General features: G+C 38.8%; 1 protein-coding gene across 1 annotated transcript in view; it reads right to left on the bottom strand.

The window, feature by feature from the left end:
• The window catches only part of LOC100472453 (ceruloplasmin), a 61,250-nt gene that overhangs the window by 35,255 nt on the left and 6,157 nt on the right, over window positions 1–19,838 (bottom strand). Inside the window, exons 2-7 of the mRNA XM_034661847.1 lie at window positions 18,202–18,449; window positions 16,214–16,426; window positions 15,135–15,308; window positions 4,496–4,750; window positions 3,276–3,447; window positions 284–423 (exon numbers count right to left, since the gene is read on the bottom strand). Of these exons, the coding sequence (XP_034517738.1) occupies window positions 284–423; window positions 3,276–3,447; window positions 4,496–4,750; window positions 15,135–15,308; window positions 16,214–16,426; window positions 18,202–18,449 (1,202 nt within the window). The remainder of the gene's footprint in view (window positions 1–283; window positions 424–3,275; window positions 3,448–4,495; window positions 4,751–15,134; window positions 15,309–16,213; window positions 16,427–18,201; window positions 18,450–19,838) is intronic.

Below are 19,838 nucleotides of genomic sequence, written 5' to 3'. Positions count from 1 at the left end.
TGAAGTTTCTATTCTTTCTAAGTTTGGGTAGCCCAGGACAGGAGTACAGGGCGCCTGGGTGGCTTAGTCAGTTAAGTGTCTGCCTTTGGCTCAGGTCATGATCCCAGAGTCCTGGGATCAAGCCCCACATCGGGCTCCTTGCTCAGCAGGAACCTCCTTCTCCTTCTCCCTTTGCCTCTTCCCCAGCTCCTGCTTGTTCTCTCTCTCTCTCAAACAAATAAATAAAATCTTAAAAAAAAAAGAGAGAGAGTGTAACAGTCATAAATATTCTGCACGGACTCACCCAGGAGGCCAAGATGTTCCTCTTCAGGGCCTCTCTTCTTTCGATTTGTGAAGGAGGCATCTGTGTACTCACGATAAACCAGCTTTTTATAAGATCCTCCAATTCTTGTAGTACCCTGTTTAAAAAATACCTCTGAAGCACTGCCAAGAGAAAAAGGGTTTAACAATGGAGTTAAAAGCAGAACAGAAAGCAGGCATTCACATAGGAAAAATTGAAGAACAAAAGTCTAACCAGTGCTCAGAGGTAATTCTTATTTATGATTTGCCAAATACTCAAACAGAAGCAGATGGTACCAGGCACGTCATAGAAGGATGTTCAATTAATGAATGGGGTATCATGATATAGAGGTTTCACTTTTTCAAGTGAAGTGAAAAATTTTAAGATGGCCCATATCAATCCCTGAGAGTTATTAAGTGTTCTACAATAAAATCTTTTTAACAAATTATGAAATGTTTAAAAATACAGTAGCTACTCTTTATTGCATATCAGCACCAGCCCAGTACTTAGTAACTTTCATTTATTATCTGAAACTCATGTGATAAGGCAACCAAGTTGGCATTATTCTCCCCATTTTACAAATGAAGAAATTAAATTTCAGAAAGGCATTTGATTGCCAAAGCCATCCCATTCATCTCTTCTCCCATTTGATGAATATATCGGACACCTGCTTTTTGCCAGGAGCCTTGTTACTTGCTGAAGGCATAACCATAAGCAAGCTGGACCCATTCCTGTTCACAGGGACTTTACACCATTCAGAGAAGACGGACTAGGAACCAGTCAACATAATACGATGCAATAAGCACAGGGAGTTATGGAGCGGTTCTCCTGGGGCTGAGGGAAGTGGTGGAAAGAGGACCCAAAGGCTTTCCAAAGAAAGTGATTTTTAAAAATTATCTAGAGGAGAGTCAAGTTAAAAAAGATGAAATATATGTGTGGGGAGAATAGGGTGGGTGTTGACAAAGAGGAATACCCTGTGGAAGGCTCAGAGGAAAGAGCGAATAGGCATGTTTTACAAAGTATGACAGGAGCATAGCGTACGGGGCAGGGCAAAAGAGACAGAATGAGGCAGAACAGAGACAATGAGGCTTGGAGAGATGGGAGGTGGGCAGCAGGACCTAGTTAAAGTGTCAGCATTCTATCCCAGAGCAGTGGGAAAGCTTTGAAAGATGTGAGCATTCAGGAGTAGTGTTTTAAGAGGATCCCTCATGTGGGGAAAAAGTAGACAAGTGTTGGAGACATTGAGGATATAATGAGGCAGTACTTGAGGACAGAAGGAGGGAATGGTGAAGTGCGGAGTCAGGGATGGCACTCAGGTTTTGGGCTTGACTGATGGATGCATAGTGATACTCTTCACAGAGAGGAGGAAACTCATACACAGGGAAGACAATAGGTTCAGATTTGGACATACTGATTTGGAAGGGCCTCATCCAAGTGGTGCATATTTAAGCAATTTGAAATGCAAATCTACAATTTGCAAGAGCCTTCTGGGCTGAGATGCAGCTTTAGAGTCATTGTATCTGGATGTCAGTGTAGACTGGGACTTAAATCTCTGCTTCAGGAATCACAGACCTGGGAAGAGCCAGGCCCAGCTATTCACCTGTTGTGTGTCATTGAGTTACTTAACCTTTCCAAGTAGCTTGGTGGCAAATAAGACTTCCCTTAGGAGGTGATGTTTGAGCAGAGACTTGTAGCAGGGGTGTGGCATAAGCTCAACATTTTTGAAAGCTTACTTCGGGTGCTTTATGGAGGATGGACAGTAGGAAAGGAAGACTGAGCAGGGAGGAATGGCTGGGAGGCTCTGGAAGTCATTGAACATGGACAGGAGTAGTTTCTGTGAATCAAAGACACTATCAAGAGAGTGAAAAGAAAACTTACAGAATGGGAGAAAATATTTGCAAACCATATATCTGATAAGGGGTTAATATGCAGAATATATAAAGAAATCATAGACTTTAACAACCAGCGCCAACAAAAACAAAAACAAACAACCCAATTCATCAATGGGAAAAGAACTTGAACAGCTATTTTTCCAAATCACCAGCAAGAACATGAAAAGATGCTCAACATCACTTATCACCAGGAAAACACAAGTCAAAACCACAATAAGATCAACTTCACACCCAATAAGATGCCTATTATAAAAAAATGGAAATGAAATATTGGCAAGGATGTAGAGAAATTGGAACCCTTGCACATTACTGGTGGGAATGTAAACTGGTTACAGCCGTTCCTCAAAAAATTAAAAACACAATTGTCCTATGGTTGAGCAATTCCATTCCTAGGCATGTACACAAAAGAATTGAAAGCAGGGATGTAAACAATACTTGTCCTTCCATGTTCATCGTTGCATTATTCACAATAGCCAAAAAGTAGAAACAACCCAAATTTTCATCAACGGATGGATAAATGAAATACGATACATGCATGCAATGGAATATTACTGAACCTTCAAGAGGAACGAATGCTACAACATGGATAAACCGTGAAAACATTGTGTTAAGTGAAATAAGCCAGACAAAAAAGGACAAATACCGCATCATTTCACTTGCATGAAGTGCCCAGAATAGGCAAATTCATAGAGACAGAAAGTAGAAGTTATCAGAGATTGGAAAGCTGCTGTTTAGCGGATATAGACTTTCTATTTAGAATGATGACAAAGTTCTGGAAATGGATAGTGTGGATGATGGCACAACTTTGTGAATGTCCTTAACGCTGCTCTGTTTTCACAAAAGGAAAGATAATGCATTGATCAGTCTAATTGTATTCAGTATTTTCTGAGGAATTTGTGGAGCATTTGGTAATTTTTAAAACCATTTTCTTTCATGAACTCAAAAGTCATATTTCTTAAACTGGGACTCATACCAAACACCTTGGTAAATATTTAGCAAGCTAGTTACTCAGTTTCAGGTACTAATTAAAATGTTAATTGCTGAATCCATCTTTCTTTTTTTTTAGGGAGGCATATTTTGAAATAGTCCTTTTTCTGAATTACCTTCCAGGAGCTGTTAAGCTTTCTTTGGTGAAGATGTCTATTCCAGAAGGCGCATAGTTCCAGATGATTTCCTCAGCAGCGATGTAGTAATGTCTAACATGTTTTCCACGGATATTGTCCTCTGATGAAGGCTTGTTACAGTCTTGTACCTGGAAAAAGGCCTGGAGCCCAGCTGAAAACCACACAGAAGGAGACACTGGTTAATGAAGCCAATGGTTTTCCCCTCCTATTGCCTTGTAAACACTACTGGTGAAATAACAGATAGAAATTAAGAAATAGATAGCTAGAAACAATATTAAAAATGATAGTAAACAGGGTAAGTGATTTACTGATGGAAAAATCGAGCAGTAAAACTCCATATGGCCCAGAGAAGAGATATCATATACTAGTATTTTTTTAAAATACGGTACCAATCTCTGTGGAGTTTCACTTGGGAGGTCTTTTGATGAGAAAAAAAGGTTCATTAATAGATAATTATTGAAGAAAGGTTTGGCCGTATTTTAAGGGGCAGGGTGGAATGGAGGAAGAGGAATAGAATGAGCATATATGATTATGGTTCTCAGACAAAATAAAAATGGTTATGTATCCAGTGTGCTGGGTCTTCTGAGGCCAAGGTCATATTTAGTAGGTGAGGTTATGTTTGAAGGTCCAATTAACATACCGAAAGACCCAGATTAAAGTTAATTTCTTCAGGAGATCAATAGTACGAACTAATATTTTTTCAAGAACTAAGAATGTTCTTATATTGAAGAGATGGAAGAGGAATTTAGCAAATTAAACCAAGGAGTAGATGGACTCAAAGAACAAAGTTGGTTATATTTGATAGAACCAAGTAAAAAAGAAAAAAAAGAGCTACTTTTCAGCACCACATGCAAATCTTCTGGTGTTTACAATATTGTGTATTTTATAAAGCTGAGAAGTTATATACAGAACAATACTTTTAGGATAGAACTACCCATTCAGAACCAGTTGTTCTTTTCCCCAAATTAATATATTTTCAGATTTCATTACTTTATAAAATTCCAGTCTTTCAGTCTTTGTTATTACCTTATGATGCATACTGTCATAGGAATAAAATTAAGTTACCAGTTCAAAGCTCAGATTATTCCAAAGATATTTAACTTTTACATTAAGATTCCCAATAATCACCCCATTAGTGGTGTAACTGAGACATGACACTTATATCAGCTGACCGCTCATTTTACCTAAAGATGCCTTACCTTTCAGGTGGTTTAGATTATGACAGCTAAGCAACCATTCTCCAGGATTCTGGGCCACCATAAAAGCTTCGAAGAGGGTAGCAGGAAAGAGATTGACCGTATCAATCCGGTAGTTCTTATTAGTCAACACTTGGCCGTGGAAGAAAGCTGCGTGCACATCCACTTCATTACCCATACCAAAAAGATACCATCTGACTCTGTCCTCTGCACACATGGAGAGGCCTGGGAGACTTCCAAAAGTGTATCCGTTCACAGCTGTAAGCCAAGAGCAGAGGTTGTGCCTCACAGACATTGGTTCCTGGGATAGTAAAAGTCACCTCTATAGAAACAGAACGAATTTGGGATGGAAAATACCTGGCACACATCTTGCTGCTATTCCTCCGTCCTGTACCCACATCAGACATTGCTAATCAATCACAGTGCTCTTACCTTAGACCTGTATTCAGCCTCAGGAATTTTGTCAACACAGCATTAGCAGATGAACACGGCACTGAGGATGAAACCTGTTTTCCCTCTCCGTTAGAAGCTATACACATTAGTATGTGTATATGTGTGTGTATTTGTAAATGCAAATATGTGCATAGATACACACATACATACAAAATGTACACACATAAATTTTAAAAAGACTGAAAGTTATTTAGTAATCAATCATGTATCATGTTGATCGTGGTAATATGAATGATTTCAATGTTCTCTTTTTGCTTACAGAACTCTGCCAATTTTCTACAGTGAATATCATTTACTTTTGTAATAAGAACATGAGGAAAGGTTTTTTTTTTCTTTTTTAAAGATTGGAAGACAAAATTGGAAGAGATGTGAAGGAGGAAAGAAGAAATGCTGGGGAAGGATAGCAGGGACCGGTACCAGAGCCACAAAGCCCCAAAAGTTCAAAGGCAGGCTGACCTAAGACCCTTTGAAGAAACTTAGGCTCACTATTCACACCAGGTGGTCTTGGAAGTAAGGTGAGAATTGGTTCTGGGAAGCACGCTGAATGTGCCTGATACAACAGAGGTACAACCAGACCTACCCAGACTTTTTGAGTATCTTTTTCTAACATCTATTTTTTTTTTAAAGATTTTATTTTATTTATTCGACAGGGATAGAGACAGCCAACGAGGGAGGGAACACAAGCAGGGGGAGTGGGAGAGGAAGAAGCAGGCTCATAGCAGAAGAGCCTGATGCGGGGCTCTCCNGTGCCTGATACAACAGAGGTACAACCAGACCTACCCAGACTTTTTGAGTATCTTTTTCTAACATCTATTTTTGATTGGTGCGTAACAGAGGCAGGATTGTAGTATAGAAAGACACCTTCTAGCCAGAAATAAGCAAAAGTTCAGGAGAAAACTCTGTACTTCATTAGTTATGTTTCTGCTTTGGTAGTTATTTTTGTATTCTCAGTTTCTGAGTAAAGATTATTTTGAGGAAGCTACACACAAACAAAAATCTATACTCATTGGTCTAGTGGTGTTAAGAGATGTGATTTCTTATGCAAATTCTGAGGGATAGACAACCTTACTAAGCTTATTATTTTGTGTCTGGGGACACAGTTAAGAATTAAGGAGAAGCCTAGGCAGTAAAGAAAGCATTTCTAGAAGAAATAAAATTAATTGAAAGATAGAAAAAGAAATGATGCAGAGGAAAAATGTATATGTAAAAGAAATACCTTTTAGTACTAGTGGTTTGAACTATTTTCCTAAATACAGTTCAATGCTTTATGATATAAGTATAATTTTAAGCATTTCATTTAATAATTTTAAGCTGCCTCAAATAATTTTTGGAATGAGTTTGGAGGATAAACAAATATATAAATAAATATGACACACGTATACATTAACCATAATTGATGATGTTTTCTCCTTATTAGTTTGGGAACAATTTGGTGTATCCAGTTTTACTAGGCACAGAGATTTGATTTGATTTGTTTAGCTGTGTATGAAGTTGCATGTTTAATATGCCTTCTAATCAAGGCCAGACTAGAAACATGCTACTTAAGGATGCCCGGGTGGCTCCGTCGGTTAAGCATCTGCCTTCAGATCAGGTCATGATCCCAGCATCCTGGGATCAAGTCCCACATCAGGCTCCTTGCTCGGTGGGGAGCTGGCTTCTCCCTTTGCCTGCCACTCCCCCTGCTTGTGCTCTTTCACTCTCTCTCTGTCTCTGACAAGTAAATAAGTAAAAATCTTTAAAAAAAAATAAAGAAGCACACTACTTATTTCAGACTTAATGGATCTAGCAGACTTAATGGATCAAGATAAACCTAGCAGACTTGATGGATCAAGAAAAATAAGATAAAATTAACACAGCTTCTATAATCTTACAATACATCCTGTTACTCTCCTGGAAGTCTTCATTGTCTTTGTCGACTTTCTCCGGTTCAGAGCAATAGGCTTTAATGTTGTCATCTAGGTACCAGCTGAGATTTTCATCCACCACAGAAAACATCACCACAAATTCCTGGTCAATATTTTTTTCTTTTTCGTAATCCAGAGAATCTGAAGTGAAAATTACTATTTTAGTAGAAGTTAATCTTTAGCATGTATTTTTAGCAGGTGATTTATAGCTTTAAAGATTTATTTTTCTTATAAAGCACAAATCTGGATTAGCCACTTCCGTTTTACAGACATGGAAATACTAGGAAATTTTATGGTCGGTGTCCTGGGCTTGGAGATCCTCATATATCTGGATGTCCACTGACCACATAACTATTCAAGACTTTTTGGCAAATGAGAAGGTTGGAATTTAAAGTTGTGTGTATATGTTCTGGTGCATACAGCCGTACGGTGAGACACTAAGTCTTTGCAGGTAACTCATTATTCCAGGAAGAATTAGATTTCGAGCTCTTGAGCTATGTGGTGTTTTTCATGATGCTAGAAATAGATACTGTGATCTTACATTCACCAACACAACACAGATAACTACCGACCGAACACCATGGAGTGCTGCAAATGAGTCACACTCAGTAGTCCCACATCTCTTCAACACCACTGATGGAACTTGGCGACAGCAAACCTACCTTCCAGGAAAGCATGTTTCTTGCAGTTTAGCAATGTGTGGGAATGCTTGTTCCATTTATCTGTTCTTCTTTTCCTGCCCTGCTCTTTCTTTCCTTTTTTCCTAGAGTCACCCCCTCTCAACCTTATCCACTCAATCGTAACACAGAAGACTTGACTTACATTCAAAAGAAAAACCAAACTGCCCCGTCTCTTGCCTTTTGGTCATACATTATGATCAACAGTGAAAAAATGTACCTTTTTTACAGATTATTAAAGGTCCGATGAGTCCTGAGGCGATATCTTTCGGAGCGTCAATGTGGGAATGGTAAATCCTGGTCACACAATTACTGTCTTCCTCACCAGGACTTTGGTCTTGGTTGGCGTCCAATACGTATGTGTACTGCTTGCCTGGATACACTTTGTCATCTGCTTTGTAAAAATCTGTAGTGTTATCAGGATAGATGGCCCCTAGGAAGCAATACACGATAAAGTTACAAAGTGAATGTATTTGAACTTAAATGAGAGACTAGATGGTCCATTAATTTATTCAGCAAACATGTATTCTATTTCTGGTATGTGTCCCCTTGGGGATGTAGTGATATCCTGTTTGAACAGAGAGGAGAGAGAGGCTAATGACTAGGGGGTCTGGCAGCTTCACAGAAAATTTGGTTATTATTTTTGATACTTACTGAATCTTAAAGGAGTAGTAATAGATAGAGAATAGCGGCTTTTGGTTTGCAATTTAAAGAACCACTTTTGCTCTGGGGTCATGGTATGGAAGCATGAGCAAAATGGCTACTCTGTTTTATAATTTTAAACATCTTATATGATATAAGTTTTTGCCCATGAAGTAACTGCAGATTTTTAAAAATTTTGTACTTTCAATTTTGGAAATTTCCAAAAACGTGTAAAAGTTGAGAAAATAATAGGATGAACTTCTATGTACCCATCACCTGAACTTTAACAATGATCAACTCAAGGCCAATCCTGTTTCACCCTTACACCTACCTACTCTTATCTCCATCACCACCAAATTATTCTAAAGCAAATCCCAAGCATCATATCATTTCATCTGTAAATACTTGAATATGTGCCTCTGAAGGATAAGGACTCTTTTTTATTTTTTTAACAGAAACACAATGTAACTACCATACCTTAAAAATGAGTAATGCCCTAATATACCATGAAATTGTAAAAAAAAAAAATAATAATAAGATGGCAGTCAGCCTGTATGCTATGAGTGTATTTATTTGTTTCAGAAGAATAAACAAAAATATATGGTCAAAACAATCACCTTCTAAAGCAATACCTCTTTAAAAAAGAAAACGAATAATTTAAAAAAATCTAACTTTATCTTCATTTTTAGACTTAGTCCTTATAATTTCAATTAGCATGGCCTCTGCATTTTTGCTTATGATAATACCTGACATTGATTGAGCTATTACTATGTACTATTATTGTCCCTATTTTATATATGAGGACACTGAAGCACACAGAGAATTTAAGTAACTTGCCTAAGATCCTTCAGCCAATAAAAGGCAAGGCTGCACTTGAAACTTAGTCCATTACTTTCAGAGCCTTTGCTCTTCCCCACAACAAAATACCATCATCATCAAGTATTAAAAATGAGATCAGAGATACCAAACCTAATCTGTGTTCTTCCTGTACCATCTTTAAGGTTTCTAAGGCCTACATTCCAATGACCTCTAGGTTAATTGTATTTCAGCTGTGGCTCTTGGGTCATGCAGCCATGTGTACCATTTGGCTGATGTAGGAGACTATTCAGACTGCCTGAGCCGAAACAGAGTTGATCCCAAGTTAGGATGCGACGTGACAATGGCCACAATATGTTCACACGTAGGAACTTCAGAGGTGAGAAAATCCCTATGTCGAGTCCTGTTTCCTCCCTCTGGACGTTTGCCTTTTCTAGGCCTTAATGCCCATTGCCTAGTTCTCTCATTCTCTTTGGCTGGCGAGTTACGGGGCGCTGGGTGGGAAGTCCCAGTTCTCACTGACTCACTCTAGCAGTCTACCTGGAAGTCCCACGTTCACACTTCACACAAGCAAGTGCAACCAAGGGAAACTCAGCATTATTATGATGAACCAAAATACTTCTTAATAAAATCGCTTAGAGCTAAGTTATAGATCTTATCCAGGAGGGGAGGCCATAATCTTAGAAGTTAAAAAAGTGCTCCTACTGAAAATTAAGAGGAAATTCCAGCTAGAATATGAGCTGAACTTACCCTCATGTTCCTTATAGTAAGTTATTCCGTGTGGATGAAAAGTGTAGGGCCTAGAGGCAAAGTTTTTTAAGTGTACATAAACCTCATCTCCAGTTTCAGCTTTGATAATAGGGCCTAAAAACCCCAGCCAGATAGGTTTTTCTATAACTGTTGTAAAGGTTTTGTCTGTGTACTGAAGATAAAGGGCCTTCTTATATATCCTTCCAATTCTATCTGGGCCATTTTGAAGATAGATATCGGAATGTTCCCTGCAAAGGAAAGAAGACAACTCTATCAGAAGCCATCATTTTGGGGGATAACATTATAATTATAACATCTCATATAACTAAAGAGAGATTAATAATCACATCATATTAAATGTTTGCCTTTGTCGTATGGATGCTTCCAAAAAATGAAGAGGTGAGAGGGTACTTACCCTCGTATTTTAATTATGTGAGGCGTCTCACATCAGGTGTGTAGCAGAGAATCATGGTGTATCTTACCAGAGCATTTTTCTACAGGATTTTTATGTTAAAGCCCAGATGCATTATGAAATAGAATACAAAATTAAAGTGAAATATTAAGATAAATATTAAGACATTACTCACTTATGGTATACATTTCAGCTACTAGAAAAAAAATGAGTTTATAAGCAGTTAATCTGGATATTTGAGACTTCAACGTATGCATATATTTTTTTCTATGTAAATAAAATTAATGATGCTAAATTAATTTGTATTTCTTTTTAGCAGCACGAAACCAAGATTGGAATTGATGCATGCAATATATGTGGGTTTTAAAATTATCTTTGGATTCAAATTACCGTTATGTTCTTTTAATCCCTTGCTACTGAAAATACTTGAACGCTAAATGTTTACATTCTGCTTAGTGGCTGATTCATAGTTGCTCAAAACTTTTCTAAAAATATTAGCAAATTAAATTATTACCGGGTCAGGGGAGCAAGGCGAGGAGGAGAAAGACAAGAAAGGAAAAGAAAGAAAGTGAGTTTGGTATTCAAACTTTTAAAGTGCTTCTTATGTTGTCCTGAACAGAAGGCTCTGGATAGCTCAGGGAGATCAATTTGTGGGTAACACCATCTACCCATTTAGGAGAACACACTTAAAACCTAGACTTTGGTAAGCCCCGCCACAAATGGATCTCTTCCAATAGAACAAAAACTGTGAACGCTCAGGCTGATGATCTGAGGTTTGCATTTCTTCATGTGAGTGTGTGTGTGTGTGTGTGTGTGTTTTGCCAACCTTTCACCACAGTGACTTTGATGCCTTACGGTTTCTTCTCAATCTCCGTGGAGCCAGAAGATCTGACTGGAGAATAAACTTCATCATTTCCTCAGCTGTAAGCTCATCGGAAAGAGTGAGAGAGACTTTTCCTTCTTTTTTCAAAACAAGAGGAGGGCTTGTCTGGGAGCTCTGGACTAATGTTGTTGCAGAGTTTAAAGGCCTCGCTGTTCAAAAAATCTAGGGTTGCAGCCTAATATTGCCTGAGTTTTAGTGTGCCTGGGAATCCACTGCAGGCCTTGATGAAATGCAAGCCCCTGAGTGCCAGCCCCGTTGATTCCAATGGTGCGCATCTGGGCTGGGGCTCAGGCATTCATAGTTACTAACAAACACCCCGGTGTGTCCTGCTGCGGGCGGGCAGCTCTGGGCCACGGGCAACCTGAATACGGGAGACTCTGAAGTGAAGGGGAAGAGAGCTGCCTCATCCCAGTGGCAGTGGGCAGTGAGACAGAAAGGTGGCAGGTTCTGTTTCCAGACCATACCCTGGCAGTGGCCAGACCTCTGTGGGTACAGCTGCATGAGGACATCAGATTAAATCTGAGTGCTGGAGCCAATGAGCAACAGCTGTTCAGCTGTGGTTTTGGTGGCCGAGCGTGGGCAGCAGCAGTGGGTGCCGAAAATAGCAGAGCACCATGCCCTGGATTGACCAGGAGTATCTTATCGTTGTCACCATGAACCAAGGACGCCATCTTCCCTGGATTGCGTGAACCCCAGGCTTCTCAAATTGTTCACTGAGAAATGAACCCCGTTGATGGGAAGGGGGCCAAGCTGGAAGTTAGAAAACAAAGAAGTGACATCTTTTGCTTCATTTCTCCTAATTGTTTTCATTTTCTAATTGTGTGTTGGAGTTTCCATTTCATTAGAATAAAATAGAAAAACGAATTCAGAAAAACTCAGAGGGACTTCAAGGACATCAAAATGCATGGGAAAACAGCAGGACAGGGGGTGAATTCTTCCTCTAACACTGCAGCGTTTACATGAACAGGAGTCCTAGTAAGTAGATGTTTGAACAACAGCAAAATTCTGAGGCACTGAAGGCCATTGAGATTAAAAGCAAATTCATCCAGATGGGACTGCATGTGTTCATGAGAGCACAACGTGAGGCAGGCTCACAGTACAAAGATGGAGTTCCTCTCTGGTCGCCCCAGCAGACCCTGGCGCACTCAGTCTTACACAGGCCCATCCAAGTCTGAGGGGAAATGTTCTCCAGTGTCTCCTAGTGGGAGGAGATTGGTCCCGGTGATCTTTAAATTGAGATTCTAATCCGTGTTCGAAAATGCCCTCTTTTTTTTTTTAAGATTTTATTTATTTATTTGACAGAGTTTATTTGACAGAGAGAGAGGCAGCGAGAGAGGGAACACAAGCAGGGGGAGTGGGAGAGGGAGAAGCAGGCTTCCCGCTGAGCAGAGAGCCCCACGCAGGGCTCGATCCCAGAACGCTGGGATCATGACCTGAGCCGAAGGCAGACGCTTAATGATGGAGCCACCCAGGCACCCCGGAAAACGCCCTCTCGATACACATTTTACATGCCTCAAATTCTTAAGGCTTCACTCAAATATACTGTGTATATATATTTTCTGAATGTGACTCTGAAACACTTGAGAATATGTAACATCCCATTTCAATAAAATGCAGTGGATTTCGTTGGAATGCCTTTGTTGCTCAAAAGTTCCCCTGTGTCAATCACCTCCTCATACCAGAGGAGCATTGCCTAAGCCTCAGGATTCACTCTTTGTACACAGAGATTTGGGGGAGGCAAAAACTGCTTTTGAAATAATTGACCTGAAGTTATAACATATTCTGGGTTTTTAACATTTGGAATTCTTCTTACATACACAGCAATATGCAAAATATGTTTCCCATCTTTTTTCTTTTTTAATAAAATTAACTTAACCAAACTGGGAAATATTTCATATCATGTGATATTCTGAGGGAGGTCTATTTGATTATGTTCTGTCTCCAAAGGAACATCATAGGATCATTAGAAGATGTCTATCTAATTTCAAGAGCACATCTTGGGGACAAGGGTTAGTTACTGGAAACTTGCAGGAAGTTTGCCAGTCAGATATTCAGTCAAAAGAATCCATTATAGTTGATCTTTGAACCAGATAATTCATATTAATTGTAGTTCTTCCTGTTGACAATTGTTAACATGCTCTTTCTACTCATTATAATAGATACTGTCTCCCTCTCAGTAATCACATCCCTCTTTTTTATCCCCCCAACTTCTAGAATCCTATAGTCAACCCTTATAATTTCTGGTAGAGTCACACTCGGAAGTGAGTTTTTAATGGTAGTGGAATTAAAAAAAATTTTTTTATACTGCCTTAGTGAGATGATGATAATGCTACATCCTTCCATAAATTCAGAATGCACTTGAGTGGTCTTGGTTTATGTTTAGACATGGTTACTGAAATGTAGGTAATATATGGAAAAGTTTCTGGGTTCTTGGCTTCATCAGCTGAGACACAGAACATTAGTTTTCTATTGCCAAATAACAAATTATCACACAGCAGCTTCAAACAACACCAACTGATTATTTCACAGCTCTGGGGGTCGGAAGTCTGTCACAGCGTGACTGGCTTCGCTGCTCAGGTTATCACAGGGCTGACATCAAGGTGCTGGCTGGGCTGAGCACTTGTCTGGAGGCGCTGGAGAAATCCACTTCCAAACTCATTCAGGTTATCGGCAGAATTCAGCTCACTGTGGTTGTAGGATCGACATCCGCACTTCCTGGCTGGCTGGAAGCTGAGGACCTTACCCAGCTCCTCACGACCACCCGTATTCCTTCTCAAGCGGTCTCTTCCAAATGCAAGTCAGCAGTAGTTTGTTGAATCACCTCAAATCTCTTCTTCCTCTTCTTCCACTAGGAATTCTCTGGTTTAGATTAGGCACTCCCAGATCATCACCCCATTTTATTTTTATTTTAATTAATTAATTTAAATTCTTTATTTAAATTCAATGTTGTTTACATATACTGTATTATTAGTTTCAGGGNGTGCCTGATACAACAGAGGTACAACCAGACCTACCCAGACTTTTTGAGTATCTTTTTCTAACATCTATTTTTGATTGGTGCGTAACAGAGGCAGGATTGTAGTATAGAAAGACACCTTCTAGCCAGAAATAAGCAAAAGTTCAGGAGAAAACTCTGTACTTCATTAGTTATGTTTCTGCTTTGGTAGTTATTTTTGTATTCTCAGTTTCTGAGTAAAGATTATTTTGAGGAAGCTACACACAAACAAAAATCTATACTCATTGGTCTAGTGGTGTTAAGAGATGTGATTTCTTATGCAAATTCTGAGGGATAGACAACCTTACTAAGCTTATTATTTTGTGTCTGGGGACACAGTTAAGAATTAAGGAGAAGCCTAGGCAGTAAAGAAAGCATTTCTAGAAGAAATAAAATTAATTGAAAGATAGAAAAAGAAATGATGCAGAGGAAAAATGTATATGTAAAAGAAATACCTTTTTGTACTAGTGGTTTGAACTATTTTCCTAAATACAGTTCAATGCTTTATGATATAAGTATAATTTTAAGCATTTCATTTAATAATTTTAAGCTGCCTCAAATAATTTTTGGAATGAGTTTGGAGGATAAACAAATATATAAATAAATATGACACACGTATACATTAACCATAATTGATGATGTTTTCTCCTTATTAGTTTGGGAACAATTTGGTGTATCCAGTTTTACTAGGCACAGAGATTTGATTTGATTTGTTTAGCTGTGTATGAAGTTGCATGTTTAATATGCCTTCTAATCAAGGCCAGACTAGAAACATGCTACTTAAGGATGCCCGGGTGGCTCCGTCGGTTAAGCATCTGCCTTCAGATCAGGTCATGATCCCAGCATCCTGGGATCAAGTCCCACATCAGGCTCCTTGCTCGGTGGGGAGCTGGCTTCTCCCTTTGCCTGCCACTCCCCCTGCTTGTGCTCTTTCACTCTCTCTCTGTCTCTGACAAGTAAATAAGTAAAAATCTTTAAAAAAAAATAAAGAAGCACACTACTTATTTCAGACTTAATGGATCTAGCAGACTTAATGGATCAAGATAAACCTAGCAGACTTGATGGATCAAGAAAAATAAGATAAAATTAACACAGCTTCTATAATCTTACAATACATCCTGTTACTCTCCTGGAAGTCTTCATTGTCTTTGTCGACTTTCTCCGGTTCAGAGCAATAGGCTTTAATGTTGTCATCTAGGTACCAGCTGAGATTTTCATCCACCACAGAAAACATCACCACAAATTCCTGGTCAATATTTTTTTCTTTTTCGTAATCCAGAGAATCTGAAGTGAAAATTACTATTTTAGTAGAAGTTAATCTTTAGCATGTATTTTTAGCAGGTGATTTATAGCTTTAAAGATTTATTTTTCTTATAAAGCACAAATCTGGATTAGCCACTTCCGTTTTACAGACATGGAAATACTAGGAAATTTTATGGTCGGTGTCCTGGGCTTGGAGATCCTCATATATCTGGATGTCCACTGACCACATAACTATTCAAGACTTTTTGGCAAATGAGAAGGTTGGAATTTAAAGTTGTGTGTATATGTTCTGGTGCATACAGCCGTACGGTGAGACACTAAGTCTTTGCGGGTAACTCATTATTCCAGGAAGAATTAGATTTCGAGCTCTTGAGCTATGTGGTGTTTTTCATGATGCTAGAAATAGATACTGTGATCTTACATTCACCAACACAACACAGATAACTACCGACCGAACACCATGGAGTGCTGCAAATGAGTCACACTCAGTAGTCCCACATCTCTTCAACACCACTGATGGAACTTGGGGACAGCAAACCTACCTTCCAGGAAAGCATGTTTCTTGCAGTTTAGCAATGTGTGGGAATGCTTGTTCCATTTATCTGTTCTTCTTTTCCTGCCCTGCTCTTTCTTTCCTTTTTTTCTAGAGTCACCCCCTCTCAACCTTATCCACTCAATCGTAACACAGAAGACTTGACTTATATTCAAAAGAAAAACCNTAGCAATGTGTGGGAATGCTTGTTCCATTTATCTGTTCTTCTTTTCCTGCCCTGCTCTTTCTTTCCTTTTTTCCTAGAGTCACCCCCTCTCAACCTTATCCACTCAATCGTAACACAGAAGACTTGACTTACATTCAAAAGAAAAACCAAACTGCCCCGTCTCTTGCCTTTTGGTCATACATTATGATCAACAGTGAAAAAATGTACCTTTTTTACAGATTATTAAAGGTCCGATGAGTCCTGAGGCGATATCTTTCGGAGCGTCAATGTGGGAATGGTAAATCCTGGTCACACAATTACTGTCTTCCTCACCGGGACTTTGGTCTTGGTTGGCGTCCAATACGTATGTGTACTGCTTGCCTGGATACACTTTGTCATCTGCTTTGTAAAAATCTGTAGTGTTATCAGGATAGATGGCCCCTAGGAAGCAATACACGATAAAGTTACAAAGTGAATGTATTTGAACTTAAATGAGAGACTAGATGGTCCATTAATTTATTCAGCAAACATGTATTCTATTTCTGGTATGTGTCCCCTTGGGGATGTAGTGATATCCTGTTTGAACAGAGAGGAGAGAGAGGCTAATGACTAGGGGGTCTGGCAGCTTCACAGAAAATTTGGTTATTATTTTTGATACTTACTGAATCTTAAAGGAGTAGTAATAGATAGAGAATAGCGGCTTTTGGTTTGCAATTTAAAGAACCACTTTTGCTCTGGGGTCATGGTATGGAAGCATGAGCAAAATGGCTACTCTGTTTTATAATTTTAAACATCTTATATGATATAAGTTTTTGCCCATGAAGTAACTGCAGATTTTTAAAAATTTTGTACTTTCAATTTTGGAAATTTCCAAAAACGTGTAAAAGTTGAGAAAATAATAGGATGAACTTCTATGTACCCATCACCTGAACTTTAACAATGATCAACTCAAGGCCAATCCTGTTTCACCCTTACACCTACCTACTCTTATCTCCATCACCACCAAATTATTCTAAAGCAAATCCCAAGCATCATATCATTTCATCTGTAAATACTTGAATATGTGCCTCTGAAGGATAAGGACTCTTTTTTATTTTTTTAACAGAAACACAATGTAACTACCATACCTTAAAAATGAGTAATGCCCTAATATACCATGAAATTGTAAAAAAAAAAAATAATAATAAGATGGCAGTCAGCCTGTATGCTATGAGTGTATTTATTTGTTTCAGAAGAATAAACAAAAATATATGGTCAAAACAATCACCTTCTAAAGCAATACCTCTTTAAAAAAGAAAACGAATAATTTAAAAAAATCTAACTTTATCTTCATTTTTAGACTTAGTCCTTATAATTTCAATTAGCATGGCCTCTGCATTTTTGCTTATGATAATACCTGACATTGATTGAGCTATTACTATGTACTATTATTGTCCCTATTTTATATATGAGGACACTGAAGCACACAGAGAATTTAAGTAACTTGCCTAAGATCCTTCAGCCAATAAAAGGCAAGGCTGCACTTGAAACTTAGTCCATTACTTTCAGAGCCTTTGCTCTTCCCCACAACAAAATACCATCATCATCAAGTATTAAAAATGAGATCAGAGATACCAAACCTAATCTGTGTTCTTCCTGTACCATCTTTAAGGTTTCTAAGGCCTACATTCCAATGACCTCTAGGTTAATTGTATTTCAGCTGTGGCTCTTGGGTCATGCAGCCATGTGTACCATTTGGCTGATGTAGGAGACTATTCAGACTGCCTGAGCCGAAACAGAGTTGATCCCAAGTTAGGATGCGACGTGACAATGGCCACAATATGTTCACACGTAGGAACTTCAGAGGTGAGAAAATCCCTATGTCGAGTCCTGTTTCCTCCCTCTGGACGTTTGCCTTTTCTAGGCCTTAATGCCCATTGCCTAGTTCTCTCATTCTCTTTGGCTGGCGAGTTACGGGGCGCTGGGTGGGAAGTCCCAGTTCTCACTGACTCACTCTAGCAGTCTACCTGGAAGTCCCACGTTCACACTTCACACAAGCAAGTGCAACCAAGGGAAACTCAGCATTATTATGATGAACCAAAATACTTCTTAATAAAATCGCTTAGAGCTAAGTTATAGATCTTATCCAGGAGGGGAGGCCATAATCTTAGAAGTTAAAAAAGTGCTCCTACTGAAAATTAAGAGGAAATTCCAGCTAGAATATGAGCTGAACTTACCCTCATGTTCCTTATAGTAAGTTATTCCGTGTGGATGAAAAGTGTAGGGCCTAGAGGCAAAGTTTTTTAAGTGTACATAAACCTCATCTCCAGTTTCAGCTTTGATAATAGGGCCTAAAAACCCCAGCCAGATAGGTTTTTCTATAACTGTTGTAAAGGTTTTGTCTGTGTACTGAAGATAAAGGGCCTTCTTATATATCCTTCCAATTCTATCTGGGCCATTTTGAAGATAGATATCGGAATGTTCCCTGCAAAGGAAAGAAGACAACTCTATCAGAAGCCATCATTTTGGGGGATAACATTATAATTATAACATCTCATATAACTAAAGAGAGATTAATAATCACATCATATTAAATGTTTGCCTTTGTCGTATGGATGCTTCCAAAAAATGAAGAGGTGAGAGGGTACTTACCCTCGTATTTTAATTATGTGAGGCGTCTCACATCAGGTGTGTAGCAGAGAATCATGGTGTATCTTACCAGAGCATTTTTCTACAGGATTTTTATGTTAAAGCCCAGATGCATTATGAAATAGAATACAAAATTAAAGTGAAATATTAAGATAAATATTAAGACATTACTCACTTATGGTATACATTTCAGCTACTAGAAAAAAAATGAGTTTATAAGCAGTTAATCTGGATATTTGAGACTTCAACGTATGCATATATTTTTTTCTATGTAAATAAAATTAATGATGCTAAATTAATTTGTATTTCTTTTTAGCAGCACGAAACCAAGATTGGAATTGATGCATGCAATATATGTGGGTTTTAAAATTATCTTTGGATTCAAATTACCGTTATGTTCTTTTAATCCCTTGCTACTGAAAATACTTGAACGCTAAATGTTTACATTCTGCTTAGTGGCTGATTCATAGTTGCTCAAAACTTTTCTAAAAATATTAGCAAATTAAATTATTACCGGGTCAGGGGAGCAAGGCGAGGAGGAGAAAGACAAGAAAGGAAAAGAAAGAAAGTGAGTTTGGTATTCAAACTTTTAAAGTGCTTCTTATGTTGTCCTGAACAGAAGGCTCTGGATAGCTCAGGGAGATCAATTTGTGGGTAACACCATCTACCCATTTAGGAGAACACACTTAAAACCTAGACTTTGGTAAGCCCCGCCACAAATGGATCTCTTCCAATAGAACAAAAACTGTGAACGCTCAGGCTGATGATCTGAGGTTTGCGTTTCTTCATGTGAGTGTGTGTGTGTGTGTGTGTGTGTTTTGCCAACCTTTCACCACAGTGACTTTGATGCCTTACGGTTTCTTCTCAATCTCCGTGGAGCCAGAAGATCTGACTGGAGAATAAACTTCATCATTTCCTCAGCTGTAAGCTCATCGGAAAGAGTGAGAGAGACTTTTCCTTCTTTTTTCAAAACAAGAGGAGGGCTTGTCTGGGAGCTCTGGACTAATGTTGTTGCAGAGTTTAAAGGCCTCGCTGTTCAAAAAATCTAGGGTTGCAGCCTAATATTGCCTGAGTTTTAGTGTGCCTGGGAATCCACTGCAGGCCTTGATGAAATGCAAGCCCCTGAGTGCCAGCCCCGTTGATTCCAATGGTGCGCATCTGGGCTGGGGCTCAGGCATTCATAGTTACTAACAAACACCCCGGTGTGTCCTGCTGCGGGCGGGCA

Source organism: Ailuropoda melanoleuca, chromosome 6, assembly GCF_002007445.2.
Source record: "Ailuropoda melanoleuca isolate Jingjing chromosome 6, ASM200744v2, whole genome shotgun sequence".
NCBI lineage: Eukaryota > Metazoa > Chordata > Mammalia > Carnivora > Ursidae > Ailuropoda > Ailuropoda melanoleuca.
This window is presented reverse-complemented; position numbering and strand designations above follow the sequence as displayed.